The sequence below is a fragment of the Alosa pseudoharengus genome, unplaced genomic scaffold (assembly GCF_046254945.1).
Source record: "Alosa pseudoharengus isolate Yale_2024_CS ecotype anadromous, Long Island Sound unplaced genomic scaffold, YU_APseudo_1.1 YU_APseudo_1.1_scf_19, whole genome shotgun sequence".
Lineage (NCBI taxonomy): Eukaryota > Metazoa > Chordata > Actinopteri > Clupeiformes > Clupeidae > Alosa > Alosa pseudoharengus.
This window is the reverse complement of record NW_027468657.1, coordinates 6,238,467-6,255,966: the sequence shown is the minus strand read 5'-3', so window position 1 is coordinate 6,255,966 and position 17,500 is coordinate 6,238,467. Positions and strand designations below refer to the sequence as shown.

The 17,500-nt window shown below is 44.3% G+C and overlaps 1 protein-coding gene and 1 long non-coding RNA gene across 4 annotated transcripts in view; one reads left to right on the top strand and one right to left on the bottom strand.

Annotated features, from left to right (window-relative positions):
• The window catches only part of mindy2 (MINDY lysine 48 deubiquitinase 2), a 38,237-nt gene that overhangs the window by 6,038 nt on the left and 14,699 nt on the right, over positions 1-17,500 (bottom strand). For all 3 annotated transcript variants that reach the window (XM_076291553.1, XM_076291552.1, XM_076291551.1), the window contains exons 4-7: positions 5,766-5,924; positions 5,247-5,349; positions 3,006-3,148; positions 1,867-2,040 (exon numbers count right to left, since the gene is read on the bottom strand). In XM_076291553.1, coding sequence (XP_076147668.1) covers positions 1,867-2,040; positions 3,006-3,148; positions 5,247-5,349; positions 5,766-5,924 — 579 coding nt within the window. The remainder of the gene's footprint in view (positions 1-1,866; positions 2,041-3,005; positions 3,149-5,246; positions 5,350-5,765; positions 5,925-17,500) is intronic.
• On the top strand, positions 10,934-14,347 carry LOC143132187 (uncharacterized). Its single transcript, XR_012988255.1, has 2 exons — positions 10,934-12,419; positions 13,562-14,347. It is a non-coding gene; the product is annotated as an uncharacterized LOC143132187 (long non-coding RNA).

Sequence of the window (17,500 nt, the reverse complement as noted above, 5' to 3'; positions counted from 1 at the left end):
GTGTGTGTGTGTGTGTATGTGTGTGTGTGTGCACACTACACCTGGATGGGTAAAATGCAGAGAACAAAATGTCCTCACAGGACAACCCCCTTCCCCTTAATTCAAGGACTGTATAGGGCTATGCGTTCTATTCCAATACTGTATTGGGCTATACGTTCTATTTTAATACTGTATAGGGCTATATGTTCTATTCCAATACTATATAGGGCTATACGTTCTATACGTATTGGAATAAAACGTATAGCCCTATACAGTATTGGAATAGAACATATAGCCCTATACAGTATTGGAATAGAATGCATAGCCCTATACAGTATTGAAATAGAACGTATAGCCCAATACAGTATTGGAATAGAACGTATAGCCCTATACAGTATTGGAATAGAACATATAGCCCTATACAGTATTGGAATAGAACATATAGCCCTATACAGTATTGGAATAGAACATATAGCCCTATACAGTATTGGAATAGAACACATAGCCCTATACAGTATTGGAATAGAACACATAGCCCTATACAGTATTGGAATAGAACATATAGCCCTATACAGTATTGGAATAGAACATATAGCCCAATACAGTATTGAAATAGAACATATAGCCCAATACAGTATTGGAATAGAACATATAGCCCAATACAGTATTGAAATAGAACATATAGCCCTATACAGTATTGGAATAGAACGCATACTGTATAGGGCTATGTGTTCTATTCCAATACTGTATAGGGCTATATGTTCTATTCCAATACTGTATAGGGCTATATGTTCTATTCTAATACAACTGATGACAGACACAGAGGTGTGGTGAGATGGATAAATGTGCGTGCGTGTGAGCATGTCCGTGTGCGCCATATATCCATATAGTAGTTTCCCACTATCGGATGTCTGATGGGTGCTGTCATTCTTTGTGTTTATGAAGCCTCGCTCACGCCTCTTAAACAGGAAAGGGGCTCTATGTAGGGTTAAAACAGGAAATAAAAACATATGAAAGGGGCTCTATGTAGGGTTAAAACAGGAAATAAAAACATATGAAAGGGGCTCTATGTAGGGTTAAAACAGGAAATAAAAACATATCTACATATAACTACAAAGGGGCTTTGTTGTTTAAAACATTCAAAAGTTACATAGAAATAAAAACAGAATGTGATGAGACACAATGTTTCACATGCTCTGTGTTGCCCAAATATCCACTGAAGTTAGCATGCAAGCCACCCAGTGCTGTACTGTCTCTTTTGTAATACAGTAGAACCTTGACAAAACCTTCCACAACTCTGAAGCTTTAATAGTCCGGTCATGCATGGCCCCTGTCATTTCCAGACCAGGCTGAGCATGTTTCTTTCAGCCGCAGTAACTGGAATTAAGTTACTTTTTTGTGATCCTGTTAGTGTCTGGTTGTGTGTTTTCATGAGGACTGTAGATTATATACTTTCCCTTTGGTTATATGGATCATTGTTGGTACCTGTTAAACATGCTATAAACCGCTACATCTTTCTGAGGGGACGCTGGTTGGGGGTTATAATATTCTTCTATATAGGGTCATTTGGGACCTCTGCAAACCACATACAACTCCAACAGCACTGCATCAATCAAATACAACACAAGTGAGTGAACGAGCAGTGCCATCTCGAGCATAATGGTGTGTTCAAGACAACTCAAATTCTACACAACTCTACACATACTCCCTTTAAGACAGGCCAGGATGACTAGAAATGGTCAGTCATCCTTGTAATCTGTTGATCTTGTATCCAATGTGTGACACATGGTTTAGAAGAGGCTATAATGTGGAAACACTACAGGTGTGTGCATGTTTGTTTGTTAGTGTGTGTGTGTGTGTGTGTGTGTGTGTGTGTGTGTGTGTCACCTGGTCAATCTGGTCCTGCTGGCCATGGTAGACTGTCTCGGGGTCCGAGGGTGGCCTCAGGCGGAACTCCGAGTCACAGAAATTTCCGTCTCCATCCACATTATGAAGACTTTCCCACACAACCTTCTCTTCCGTTAGGAAGCCCTGGTCAGTCACCAGCAAATACAGCTGCCCCTACACACACACACACACACACACACACACACACACACACACACGCACACGCACACGCACACGCACACACACGTTATGAATACTCTACCAGACAACGTTTTCTTCAGTCAGAAAGCCGTGGTTAATCACCAGCAAATACCCCTACACACACGCAAAACACTCACACCCCCTTATCAAAACACATACACACACTTATCACAAGTGGCATGAGAGGCCATAGCTTGGCACGTGCGTAGAACCCCCTTATGATAACAGGACAGGGCTTGTCTGTGCCTGAGAGCGTGAATGTGAGTGAGAATGTGTGAGTCAGAGTGTGTGTTTGTGAGTCAGGATGTGTGTGTGTGTGTGTGTGTGTGTGTGCAGTTTGTCCTTCACACTCATGTCCACACTCACTTCTCTCTGGAGATAAGAAGTGCTGGGAACAGCTGGGAGAGCATTATGTGTGTGTGCATGTGTGTGCAGTCCAGGAGGAAGCGCTGTCGTAATGCAGAGCGTACGACAAAACAGGACCACAAACACACACAGCTCTCTACTCACACACTAATTTGGAGTGTGTGTGTGTGTGTGTGTGTGTGTGTGTGTGAGTGTGTGTGTGTGTGTGAGAGTGTGTGTGTGTGTGTGTGTGTGTCAGCAGCAGCAAAGGCTTTCCAATTTGAACACCGCTCAAGAAATGCAAGGTGTAGATGAACTCCTAGACGATTTCCTCTGTGCCCCAGCAGAGTTCACTCCTAACCACTAGAGGGAGCACTCTCACACAAAACCACATGAATGGCACAATAAGGACAATACAGCTGCCTTGACTGCTAATGTGTGTATGGATGCACAATATCTGCACTAACATTCCACTAACACACACAAATACACACACACACACATAAAATCCCACATCGAATTGTGCACAAGTGGTTATTTTGGAAGAGAAAACACACATTAAGAGATGTAAAACCATTCATATGGACACACACCTTGAATTTGGTCATGGTGCTGAAATGGTTGTTCCTGAAGAACACACACAGCTCCCCCTCTTGCACGCTGGAGGTGAGCTCACACAGACCGTGGTAGGTGAGCTGGGTCGCTGTGCTGTTCAGGAACTGCTCCGCCACCAAACCTACACACACACACACACACACACACACACACACACACACACACACACACACACACACACACACACACACACACACACACACACACACACACACACACACACACACACACACACACACACACACACACACACACACACACACACACACACACACACACACACACACACACACACACACACAGTTATGTGAATCAAGACCAGAATCTGACAGCTGACATTTGACAGGTGACACTTGTGAGTGTGTGTGTGTGTGTACATGCGTGTGTAGTTTGTATATTTGATGCATGTTGCATGAGTAGCTGCTTGGCACTATGACCGACTATCCCTCAGAAGGCATGCCAAGTTTTGGAGACGTTTGGAGTGTGACTGCACAGAGTCCCTGCACGCACACACACACACACACACACACACACACACACACACACACACACACACACACACACACACACACACAGTGTGACTGCAAAGGGGTCGTACATCTCAACAGTGAGAGCTTTTTAAGACAGGGAGCTGGCGTTAAATATTAATACTGCTTTTCCCTCTAATACCAAATACAATCAAACTCTGCCTGCATGTGTGGGCTCTCTCTCTCTCTTTCTCTCTCACACACACACACACACACACACACACAGACACAAGCCAGAACACTGAGACAAAATGGCATTGCAGGGGCAGGGGAAAACAACAAAGACACACATACTGCACACATAGGAAAACACACTCACACACACACGCATACACATGCACACACAGACACACATAGGAAAACACACTCACACACACACGCATACACATGCACACACAGACACACATACTGCACACATAGTAAAACACACTCACACACACACACATACACATGCACACACAGACAAACATACTGCACACATAGGAAAACACACTCACACACACACGCATACACATGCACACACAGACACACATACTGCACACATAGGAAAACACACTCACACACACACGCATACACATGCACACACAGACACACATACTGCACACATAGTAAAACACACTCACACACACACACATACACATGCACACACAGACAAACATACTGCACACATAGGAAAACACACTCACACACACACGCATACACATGCACACACAGACACACATACTGCACACATAGGAAAACACACTCTCACACACACACATACACATGCACACACAGACACACATGGGTAAAGGGCAGAACAACATGAAAAGACAGGCTTGGAGCTGATGAGACACAAGAGAGAAAGACAGAGAGTGGGTGGGGAGAGATGGAGGGAAGAAACAGGGAGGAGAGAGAGACAGAATAGAAAAGAGAGGGAAAATGGAGAGAGAGAGAAGTTGGGAGTGGTTGGAATCTGAACAAGAACTATTTGCTCCTCATCAACAACTCACATGATGTGGAGAAGAAGTGTGTGTGTGTGTGTGTGTGTGTCTGTCATTTGTTTATTCATGTCTTCCGACTACAGATGACATCAAATATTCAGGCATGGAAAATTCACTCGTGCCATAACTATATGAGAGAGAGATAGAAAGAAAGAGAGAGAGAGAGAGAGAGAGAGAGAGATCTGGCAATGGAGGATGGAAATGAGGAGAGAGAGATGAGACAAAGAGAGAAGAAAGAGTGAGAGTGATGGAGGGAAAGAAGAACAGGAAGACAGGGAGAGGGACGAAGGAGGAGAGGAGTAGAAATGAAACCGAGCCTGGCTGTTTATTTGTGATTTATTTGTTTGTGTTTGTGTTGGTATGAGGTGGTTCCATTTTTAGAGGTTCCCATCCTCCTGGCGGTTCCTCTTCAGGTATCAGTTTACACTGTGTGTGTGTGTGTGTGTGTGTGTGTGTGTGTGTGTGTGTGTGTGTGTGTGTTTACTCTGGCAGAGGCCATGATGAACTCTTATGAATCTGAATGGGAAACACTTAGAGAAAGAGAGAAGGAGTGAGATGGAGAGACAACGGGGAGAAATGAAGGAAAAGAATGGGGGAGGGAGGGAGAGATAAAATGATATAGAAATAAGTGAACAAAAGAGATAGAGAGAGAGAGCGCGAGATGAAGGGATGAAGGGAGTTCAGGACAGGAGGAGAGGTTTGTTCTCACCTTCTCCGGCCAGCTCGCTGCTGTCTGCCTGCTTGCAGGAGATGATCTTCTCCACCAGCTGGTTATAGCTGCAGTTCCCCACCGCCCTCTCTATCTCCTCCATCTACAGAGAGAGAGAAGGGAGAAAGAGAGAGATAGAGAGAGAGAGGGAAGGAGAGATTAGTGAGGGGAGAGAGAGAGAAGGGAGAAAGAGAAAGATAGAGAGAGAGGAATGAAGGACAGTAAGTATAGAGGTATGAGGTAAGAAGATGGGGGATAGTTTTTAAGATTCTAAAGCACCTGTGTTCCTGTGCTTTATTCCCCAGCCTACTACCCTGGACTTATATTAGTCACACCACACGCATTACTTACTTACATAGGAATCACACACACACACACACACACACACACACAGTCACACACACTGAAAGTCACTCTGGAGAGTGACCACTGATCTCGGTCACTAAGGTCATACTCTCATAAAACATACACACACATTTGTGGCTGAACCTGTTGACCTGTGTGTGAACCGGCACTGACCTGTGGGTCCACCAGCCAGCCGTGGTAGAGCGGAATGTCCAGCAGGTCGAACACAATACACTCGGGCGTGTACTCGAACACGCGCACCCCGGTGAACTTCACGTTCACGTCCAGTCCCGTCTGCAGCTTGTGGAGCACCGCCATGGCATCACTCATGTTCTGCAGGTCAAAGGTCATCATCATCATCATAATTATCTCCACAGGGGCGAAGAAATCATAAATGCAGTGTTGCAGTCGAAATTATACATCATATGCAGTAGCAATAGTATATAAGTATACTGGTCTAAATAGTACATAGTACATACAAACATACCAATGGTCTGTACATAGTGGCTCTATATCAACAGAGGCCTTAAAGGAACACGCCACCCAATGTCAGTAGTAATATATGTTCTTACCTTAACTTTCACGAGTTGAGTCATACCTCTCCCGTGTCCGTACGTGCACTCAAACGCTCTGGTGCGCGGCTGGACTGTGTTAGCATGTTGCTATGCTAGCGGGCTTTGACGGCAACTAAGCGTAGAAGTAATCAAAAACATCCACGTTTTACTGACTTAAATACAGTTGCACGAGTAGTTGATAGAAATGCTACGGCCACGCAACATGAAACGTGGCGATTTTCCAAGCGAATAAACCGGAGAACTACAATGTGTGGCGCAATAGCACTTGGGAGTACTTCGACCTAGCGTAGCAGTATTGTTAACACCTAATTGTAGATCCTATCCACCACAGAGTTTAGAATCCATGCTGGATCGACCCTCAGCCTCTCCCTCCCCTCTGAGCGAGAGAGAGGCACACACACTAGAGATGCGCTGATGGGCTATTATTTCAACCATAACTGCATAGCAAAACTTATCATCCATCAGCCATCCATCAACACCAAAGTTTTTTGACCAATTTTCGAAACGGCACCCGCCCACCATCCGCTGGTTGTTTTAATGTAGGCTATATGGGTGATGCAGCGCTGCTGACGTGAGGCTAGAAAGCCCTTGCCTGTTCTAGGAAGACTGATCCAATGCAGCAAATATATTAAAAGGCTAAAGTCGTACATTGGCTATGTTGTAGCCTATCCCCAGAATATCAGCAGCAAACTCAGTCTCTGTCTCGCAAAACAGTCTCCAAATAAAACGCACATCGGCCTGTTGCCTATACTGCCAGCTTGTGACAATATATCGTCCAAAATGCTTGATTGCATTGCATTCTCCACATTTTTAGCTACATTTTCATGTACCACATCAGCATTTTTGTTCAGTGAATCTTTTGTAAATTGCTTTGAAATGAATTGCGCTGTCTGTCTGAAAAAGACGCGCTCGTGCAGTCAAAATGAATGGGAGTCTTCAGAACAGGCTTTCAGTCACCCTGACATAACAGTGTGTAAAGTAGCCTATAATGTGAATGACTTGTTATTTTATCAAGGATTTCTTTCTTTTTGCAAAAAATAAAGTACAATAGGCATTAATTAGTAGGCCAGGAGCATGTTGAAATTATGTGGCAAATTGCGTTTTTTATTACAATGATAAAATTGTAAAAGGACGTGACCGAAGCTGAGGCAAGCCAGGTAATAGGCCTATAGGCCCGACGGTAATTGTAAAGCAATTTACAAAAGATTCACTGAACAAAAATGCTGATGTGGTACATGAAAATGTAGCTAAAAATTCTGAGAGACTGAGTTTGCTGCTGATATTCTGGGGATAGGCTACAACATAGCCAATGTACGACTTTAGCCTTTTAATATATTTGCTGCATTGGATCAGTCTTCCTAGAACAGGCAAGGGCTTTCTAGCCTCACGTCAGCAGCGCTGCATCACCCATATAGCCTACATTAAAACAACCAGCGGATGGTGGGCGGGTGCCGTTTCGAAAATTGGTCAAAAAACTTTGGTGTTGATGGATGGCTGATGGATGATAAGTTTTGCTATGCAGTTATGGTTGAAATAATAGCCCATCAGCGCATCTCTAGTGTGTGTGCCTCTCTCTCGCTCAGAGGGGAGGGAGAGGCTGAGGGTCGATCCAGCATGGATTCTAAACTCTGTGGTGGATAGGATCTACAATTAGGTGTTAACAATACTACTACGCTAGGTCGAAGTACTCCCAAGTGCTATTGCGCCACACATTGTAGTTCTCCGGTTTATTCGCTTGGAAAATCGCCACGTTTCACGTTGCGTGGCCGTAGCATTTCTATCAACTACTCGTGCAACTGTATTTAAGTTGCTAAAACGTGGATGTTTTTGATTACTTCTACGCTTAGTTGCCGTCAAAGCCCGCTAGCATAGCAACATGCTAACACAGTCCAGCCGCGCACCAGAGCGTTTGAGTGCACGTACGGACACGGGAGAGGTATGACTCAACTCGTGAAAGTTAAGGTAAGAACATATATTACTACTGACATTGGGTGGCGTGTTCCTTTAACTGTATATACCCAAACACACACATGTGGTTTATGACATATGCCAAATGTGATACACACATTCCAAGACATTCCAGCTTTGGTGTACAAACCCTCCTATTCCCAAACACACACACACACACACACACACACACACACACACACACACACACACACACACACACACACACACACACACACACACACACACACACACGTCTAATGCATGCTCGCTGTATCTCACTCTTGCACATGAAACCTCATTTTATCTCTCCCTTCTGCTACCCACAGCCTCTTGAACACACACACACACCCACACACACCCACACACTATCAGGATCACTGGTTCACACAAACAAAGACTGCCTGTCTGTCTGTCTGTCAGCTGCCTCCCGCCACGCTGCTTCTGACTGCCAACGGAAGTCTGTGTGTGTGTGTGTGTGTGTGTGTGTGTACGTGTGTGTGTGTGTGTGTGTGTGTGTGTGTGTGTGTGTGTGTGTGTATGTATGTGTGTACAAGGGTCTGTATCTGTGGGTGTCTGTATGTCTTTGTGTGAATACTGGGGTGTGCATATGTGTGATTCTGTGTACGTGTGTGTGTGATTCTGTGTACGTGTGTGTGTGATTCTGTGTACGTGTGTGTGTGTGTGTTATTCTGTGTACTGTGTGTGTGTGTGTGTTGGCAAGCAAACATGGGAACACACACTGATGCGGTCATTAGTTCTCTGTGGAGAATGTGTCACCAGGGAAGGAGAAACACCCCAGCCTAGACCTCCTGCAGTTCATGGAGACGACACACACACCAGAAGAGAAAGAGAGTGTATGTATAAGTGTGTGTGTGTGTTTGAGAGAGAAAGAGTAGGGCTGTAATGATACAAACCGAATCGTGAGGTTGGTGTATCACGATTTTTGACCCACGGTTCGATACGAATCTCGATTTTTCTTTTTTTTTTTGGGGGGGGGGGGCTAGACATTTTATTAAATAACATATTAATAGCCTCCCTTAGAACACCAGAGGATCACAATATAATATATCTATTATTAAATATCCTGACATAAAAATATTTTTCTGAATGACTGATATTTATGACAGCACACTTTATGCAGATTAGCCTATAGCCTAGGCCTACTATTTTTTTTATTACAACTCTACCTCTTTAATTCAGCTGTCTGGTTGAAGCCTGGAAATATTGTAAATAAAGTAGCCTATCATAGTCTACTGATTGGACTGTTCAGTTTCCCCATGTGTGTTTAAGTTTCAAGGTAATACTTGTTCTCCTTGGGACAGGCCCTTTTGGGAAACGTTGGTATTGAGATGATCAGTCAACTTCAATGCAAGAGTTTTAAACAAATATGTGCAGCATGCTAATGATGCTAAGTGGATTTAATAGTAATTTAGCTAGTCGTCTTCTATGCGTCCTTGCTTTCACGATTGTGAATGTTTTATTTAAGTCGCGCGTGTTTATTGAGCAGGAGAGGGAGGGAGAGTGAGAGGGAGGGAGCGCGAGAGAGAGAGGGGCAAGGAGAGGGGGTTTACTTCTATACTGTTTGGTAAAGTTGAACACAGTCTACAATGAAAGCAAGGAGAGGTATGAAATTATTATTTATTTATTTGTTTGTTTTTGGACAACGTAGGCTACCGATAAGTAAAGCTTGAGATGTGGGTTGCTTTTGCGGCCATGTAAGCTGCAAAGCACATAGTGAAACACTAGAAAGGTGTGTCACGATTCTGCCTTTTCACACCGCGACACAGTATCGTGGATATGAATGTCGCGATTTCGGTTTCGAATCGTATATCGTTACAGCCCTAAGAAAGAGACAGAACAATAAATGCAGATGAAGATTTGTGGCCAACACACACTTCCAGGACTGTGTGTGTGTGTGTTTGTGTGTATGTGTGTGTGTTCATAATGTATGGGTCACATGCCCCCCCCTTTCCGCTCCACTATCAGCTGAGGAGTTACATAATCATCACAGGAGGTCTGCCAGCAGCACACTTAACACAACTGAATACAAATAAGACAGAAAGTGACAAAACCCTTTAAGTGCTACTGTTAACCTGCGCTAGTGTGTATAGAGCAGACCCTCCTGACCTCACTACACACACGCTCATCTCTCCTGGAGTAGTGCGTATAGACCCACCTGACCTCACTACACACATGCTCATCTCTCCTGGAGTAGTGCGTGAATAGTGAGATACAGAAGCAGCATCTCTTCTTTAGTATTAGTATAATCCTTTAGCATCCCTTTCTCACTCCCTACCTCCCTCTCTCCTTCTCTCTCCCTCCCTCCCTCCGTCCCTCTCTCCCTCCGTCCCTCTCTCCCACCCTTTCATAAATTCTCTCCCCCACTGCTCTTCTGTAGTTACATGCTTCATTCTCTCTTCTGTCTATTTCCTCTCTCCATCTCCATGGTCATTTACTGCCTCATTAGGAAGCCCTTCTCCTCCCTCCCATCTCTCTCTCTCTCTCTCTCTCTCTCTCTCCCTCCCCTGTCCCTTCATCTCTCTCTCTCTCTCTCTCTCTCTCTGGTGTAGGCTACTCCATTGGCTACCTGCTGTCTGCTCTAGACTCTCTCCAGAGGGGTTGTCTGGGAAATTGAGTTTTATTTCACACACAGAGGAACACAGGGGCACTTCAGAGAATGAGTCTGTGAAACCTATTAAATATCAAGCTACACACACACACACAGCACAGCTAAACATGGAGAGAGTCTGGCTAGAGTCTGCTACTAAAGGAACAACTGTACGCTTCCACTTCACTCCCAAACATTCACCCATTTATCTATTCATAGTTATCACTCACGTCACGTTGTTAATTGTTACGTCATCCGCTCTAGGTACCCAGTGAGAACTGCGCCATTTTGAGTACCTACTTGCGGCTTCCAATGCCCCTCCCCCGTCAGCTCAGCTGTCAGACGTTAACTATCGCCTAAACATGAGTCTGTCACATCTAAACAGCGAGGAAAATCGGAGATACGAGGAGAAAATTGCGTGTATTGGGTGTGATCCGTATACAGTACCGGGAGAGTTTTTTTAAATCAGTTTTGTCCACCAACACACTGCCTGACATCCACTTCCACGATATTTACATTTACCTCATACATCATCCATCATCGTACACCGGAGCATCGCTTAAAGCTTTTAAGAGCACGGAGGCGTACAGGTATTTTTTTGCGGGCTGGGTCCTTGACCCGAAAATATGTCTCTTCAAGAAGAAGCACTTTCTCGTCAAAGGAAGGGTAAGTAGGCCTACTCTTTTTTATCAACTTTGTAAACAGCTGCTCACCGATATCTACCTCAGCTGTAGGCTAGCTGATACTCTTAGCTGCTAGCTTGTCACTGTAGGTTAGCTAGAATGAGGCTAAGCTAAAGCATCAGTACCATGGTCTGCAAACTACTTGAAAGTGCTGTCAACGTTAACGTGTTTATCACATCGACCTTTAAAAAAAAAAAAAAAAAAAGTCTTACAAAAAATAGTGTAACTTCAACTTCAACGCGAGCACTCCACTATTGAGTTGTATCATCTTTCAGAGCCTCGCTCAATCCTACAGCTACAGTATGATATCATAAACTAGAAGACTTCGCCTAATTCATGCTTAGCCTAATGCAAAACATGACGTTTTGGATGGTTGTTGTTGACGTTTTCATGTTTTGGGGAAGAAAAGCACAGGCGTCGCTGCTACCCCAAGCAATGTGCAGCTTGTCAACTCTCTCAAGAGTAGAAATAGATAGATAGACTTTAGACTCCCCAGTGGAAATTCAAACAACCGATTTGATTTGATTACTGAAGTGATTACAAGGCCTGATAGGGACTGATCCTGTGATACTGACCATGGTAAAGTGCTATGGTAGAGTAGCCTAAGTTCAATAGTGCAAAAGTAAACAGTGCAAGGATAGGCTTGGCAATAATCTGTTGTGTAGTGGATGGCATGTCCTTACCCAGGATTTCCAGTATTCTGTTTAGTGGATGTTAAAACAAATCAGATGTCTTAACATTGCAAATTCTTGCTAAACTAATTGATCTTACTTCCTCACTTCAGGTGAACCACTCTCAAGCTGTCAACACAACATCCACACAGCCATGGATCGTGGTCCATGAGGATGGGACCATTCGTGTGGCCCACTGCACCTGCAAGGTGGGACTGGGTGAAGCTTGTTCACATGCAGCTGCCCTCATGTATGCCCTCTCAGCTGCCGTTGAACAAAAAGACAACGTGTCCTGCACGGACATGCCCTGTGCCTGGGCCCCGCCAAGTAAGACCGGCAAGGTGCAGTACAATGAACTGTCAAGTATTTTTGTGCCACATAGGCCTGTAATCAATATACCATCACCCAGCATAGTTCCTACAGAAGCCGAATATATGGAGCTATTCCACAAGCTTTATGAGTGTGACATGGAGGCCAAAAATAGCAAGGGGACTGCTATTTTGTCAGTAATTGAGGGTCATTCAGATAGGTATATGCCGAAAACTTTGCAGCTAAATTTGCCCGAGCCACTTTCAAACCTCTACAACAGTGCTCTGATAGGCACTGATCTAAGGACGTTACTAGCAGAGAGTGAGAGGGTCTTCAAATAGAGGCATCATGTTGAAATAGCATTAACCGTCACAAAATATTTCAGTGCTTATCAGTTGAAGAGGCAACTAGACAACAGGCAGGCAGTAAGCTTTGGTTTGAGCAGAGAGCTGGGAGAGTAACAGCATCAGTGTTCCATGAGGCAAGCAGGACAGACAGCGCTGTGTCCCTGAGGATCATCATCCTGTAAGTTGTCCACAGAGGCTATGAGGTAAATATTTAAATGCATAAGGAAAGACCACATAACTAAAGGAACTCTCACAGTGCTGGTATTCATTTCATTTGTCAAAGACATTTGAAGCAATACACCACGGTTGATCATAGGGTTGGCAATGGATATTCCCACGAGTCACAACTGCGTTTTACCTGGGCCACCGAACCATCTCCTTGGGAATATCCATTACCAACCCCACGATCATTGGTGCTATATTGCTTTAATACAAACAATTTTGCCATCAACTAATTCATATTTAAGTACCACACTTTTTACATTTCTTCTTAAAGTGCTATGATATAGCCTAAGTAAATACAGTGTCTGTGCAATGCGCTGACAGCATGCTGTAGGTGGAGTGGGTGTTTCACGACTGGTCCCCTTCTTTCACACCTCTTCCTAATTGATTAAGGAGCCTAATACCCATGTGATGTGCCACACCCTGTGCAATACTCCCCCTAATGGCTAGGATAAGCAATAGCGAACACAATTAAAAGGTGAATCATATAAATGATGCTCTCCATAGAAAAGAGTTAACACAGTAGTTTGGAAGTGACGTGGGATACTGTAGTTTTTTAGTGAAGTATAAGAAGCCTGTCTAAACAATTCTTTGTATTTTTCTAGATGGGGAAATAAGAATGAGCCCACAGCAAGGACACAGTACATCACAGCGATGCAAGGGCACACAGATCTTCAAGTGCAGACATCAGGCCTGATCATCAACACATCTTGGCCATGGATCGGTGCCCCTTTACACTTAATAAAGACTCTGTTATGAATAGCTGCAACACTGACACCAATTTCTGTCTATTGGCGAAGGACAACGTCATAGCCCTAAAACCGAATCACAAGTACATGTCACAAGTCCAAGTCCAAATGTGCATTGCAGGGGTACAGTATTGTGACTTTGTTGTCTGGAGTCCCACTGAGATGTTCATACAAAGAATTCAGTTTGATGAAGTGTTTTTTTAACGAGACATACAGCAGAGTAGAGCGATTTGTTAAAACAAAGATTCTGCCAGAACTTCTTGGAAAGTATTACACAGTACCCCGCACAGTGTTTTCTTCAAGCTCAGAGCAACAGCCCCAGTCAGGATGCTACTGTGGTGAACCGGATGGTGATTCAGAGAATGTGGTTATCTGTGCATCTAAACAGTGCAAAAGAGGGTTCATGTTTCTTGCTTGCAGCTGACTAGAATTCCTAAGGTGTGGAAATGTTGTGAATGTAGGAAAATACAGAAAAAATGAAGCACTTTTTTTATATTTTAAGTTGTCTAATGTTATTGTGATGATATATTGGGACCTTACCACTTGAAATGCAATCTGTAAATAGTGATTTTGTCTTACCATGTGATTTCTTCTGTCCCAACATGGGTATTTAAGTAAAATGACAAATTGACTACACGTTAATCCTCTGTTCTCAAAACTTTCTTTAATAGATAGAAACATATACTATGTAATTGACAGAAGTCATAGATGTACAGGCCATCACTCTGATGGAACAACAGGGGCACAAAAATTACATAGGGCACAACACACTCTCACCATCTTGTCCAGTGGACAGAGTCCATCTGGAGATGCGTAACACAGTGATAAGGGTATGGTTCCCTGCAGAATGGTGTACTTATTCCTTACAAGACCTATTACCCTTTCTATGTGAATGCGCACAGCCGCCAGTCCCCGAGACGACTCAATTTCAGCTGGGTGAAGCTGCACAATATGGTTGGAACAAAGTCGGGGCACAGAGGGTTTGAGCTTTTCCCACCTGTCAAGACAAAGGTGGGAAGCACAACTGACATTACAGAATGAATAAACAAGTTAATACAAGGCAGAATTTAGGTTATGAATAGTAAGCCCAACTGTTTCAGAGCAGCAACAGTAGTCACTATTATATATATCTTACTAGAAAAATATCCAATGTCATTCAAATGAATGGTATTCACCACATAAAGTTGATGCAGAACAGTGGCTACAAGCATAAGGCTGTCATGATGAAAACAGATTGTCCTGCCTGGACACTAACACTAGTTGCTTGTGCCATTAGTTTGAGAAAGCTACATTGTAAAGCCCACAGTGAGCTACTACTCTAACCTTGTGCTTCTGTTAGACACAGTGTCTTAATTCCTTCTTAATGCTTAACATTTGTCATGTTATAACATATGTATACAAATATCTAGGTTAGCATAGCTCGCGATAGCTAGCTCGCGATAGCTAGCCATAGACAGTAGCTAGCTCGCTATGTTATGAAATCCTTACTCACCAGACAAAATGTGCACTGCAAAGTCGACTGCTACCGGTGGGTGTCCATTCTGCCCTTTTAATCCCTGCAAGCCATCGTTGACGTCTATCCTCGTCTTTGGGAAGTCTATAAAATGACACGTTTGGTCCCCTTTTTTGTTGCTACATCCCACAGCACAACAGATTGAAGGCATCTTTGTTTAGGTATAGCGGCTGACGAGCGAGCTCGGAGTCGGACTTGGTACCCAAACCAATGCGTTCTATACATAGACTGTCAGTGGGTACCAAGGTACTCAATATGGCGGCGGTGAGTTTTATCGAACGTCTGTGAACGTCTATGACATCAGCTGATATTTATGAATACCTCTTAATGTGGCTAATGTCCGACCTATTTATCTATACCTCTTAATGTGGCTAATGTCCGATCTATTTATCTATACCTCTTAATGTGGCTAATGTCCGATCTATTTATTTATACCTCTTAATGTGGATAATGTCCGACCGAGTGAGGTGAGGCAGAGGTGACTAATCCAAGACAATCTAAGAGGGGAGCGAGATGGAAGTAGTGCTGTGGAAAGGAAGAGCAGTGTGTGGGGACAGGAAGAGCAGTGTGTGGGGACAGGAAGAGCAGTGTGTGGGGACAGGAAGAGACAAGTGTGGGACAGGAAGAGCAGTGTGTGGACAGGAAGAGCAGTGTGTGGACAGGAAGAGCAGTTTGTGGGACAGGAAGAGCAGTGTGTGGACAGGAAGAACAGTGTGTGGACAGGAAGAGCAGTTTGTGGGACAGGAAGAGACAAGTGTGGGACAGGAAGAGCAGTATGTGGGACAGGAAGAGCAGTGTGTGGACAGGAAGAGACAAGTGTGGGACAGGAAGAGACAAGTGTGGGACAGGAAGAGCAGTGTGTGGGACAGGAAGAGCAGTGTGTGGGACAGGAAGAGTAGTGTGTGGACAGGAAGAGACAAGTGTGGGACAGGAAGAGCAGAGTGTGGGACAGGAAGAGCAGTGTGGGACAGGAAGAGCAGTGTGTGGGACAGGAAGAGCAGTGTGTGTACCGGACCCCCTCAGATGGGTCTTTAACTGCATCCCAACACACAGATGTGAAGACTTCTCACAGGGACATCACACAGAGAGAGATGGAGAGAGAGAGGAGAGAAAGAGACACTGTAAGAGAGAGTGAGAAGGAGAGAGGAAGAGAGAGGGAGAGAGAGGTAAAGAGGGAGAGAGTGTAAAAGAGACACATAAGAGAGAAAATGAGAAAGGGAGTAAGAGAGAGAGAATGAGAAAAAAAGGGAGTAAGCGACTGAGAGACTATAAGTAGAGGAAGAGGGGGAGGAGAAAGGGAGGGAGAGAGAAAGGGGGAGATGGAAAGGTTGAGACAAAGAAATAACCAGATGGAGAGAAAGAGGAGAAAGAGAATGAGGGAGAAAGGCGCAAACAAACATTCCCATCACATTATCTGTTCTTCCTCAACAACGACACACACACAGGCCCCTCAGCTTCAGCGCTATTTCAGTTACACACACACACACACACACACGCTCCCTCTGCATTCATTAGCTATAAATACACTCCAGTCTTCTCAACTGCCTCTCATTCCATTTCTTCTCTATTTTTTATAAATCATTATCATACTAACGTGAGCAAAGGACTTTCCTCCAGAGGACACAGGCCTGTCTGTTTTCACACACACACATACATACACACACACACACAGCGCCGGAGGACAAGCACACACGGATGAGTAAGTAGAGAAACAACAAACTCGCCTGAATGTTATCACAAAATGACACACTTGCTTCCACGGCGAGCGTTTAGCCCCGTTATCGCCATGGTGATACTCTTCAGAGGGCCTGTCCCTGGGAGGCCAAGACCTCCCGCTCCCAACTACAGTACCCTAGCGCTAACAAGCACTAAGAGAGCTTTCTGCTACAGCGGGCATCCAGAACACACACACACACACACACACACACACACACACACACACACACACACACACACACACACACACACACACACACACACACACACACACACACACACACACACACACACACTTCACTCTCTCTCTCTAGCACTGCTTCAGCCAGTGGCCTAGCTCTCACTGTGGTGGAGCATTCTGTGAGTTAACGTGACTAAATGTGAAAGAAATGCTAAATGGAACTATTTTCATATAGTCATTTATATCATTGCCGCAAAAAATAAAACAAAACAAAAAATGTAATATGGACATCTAGCTTCTGAATTCCCTCTCGCCCAGCCTCCACAGTCATGCTACATGACCAGAGAGCAACTGCAGTGCAGCCCCTGTGTCTGAACTGAGAGAG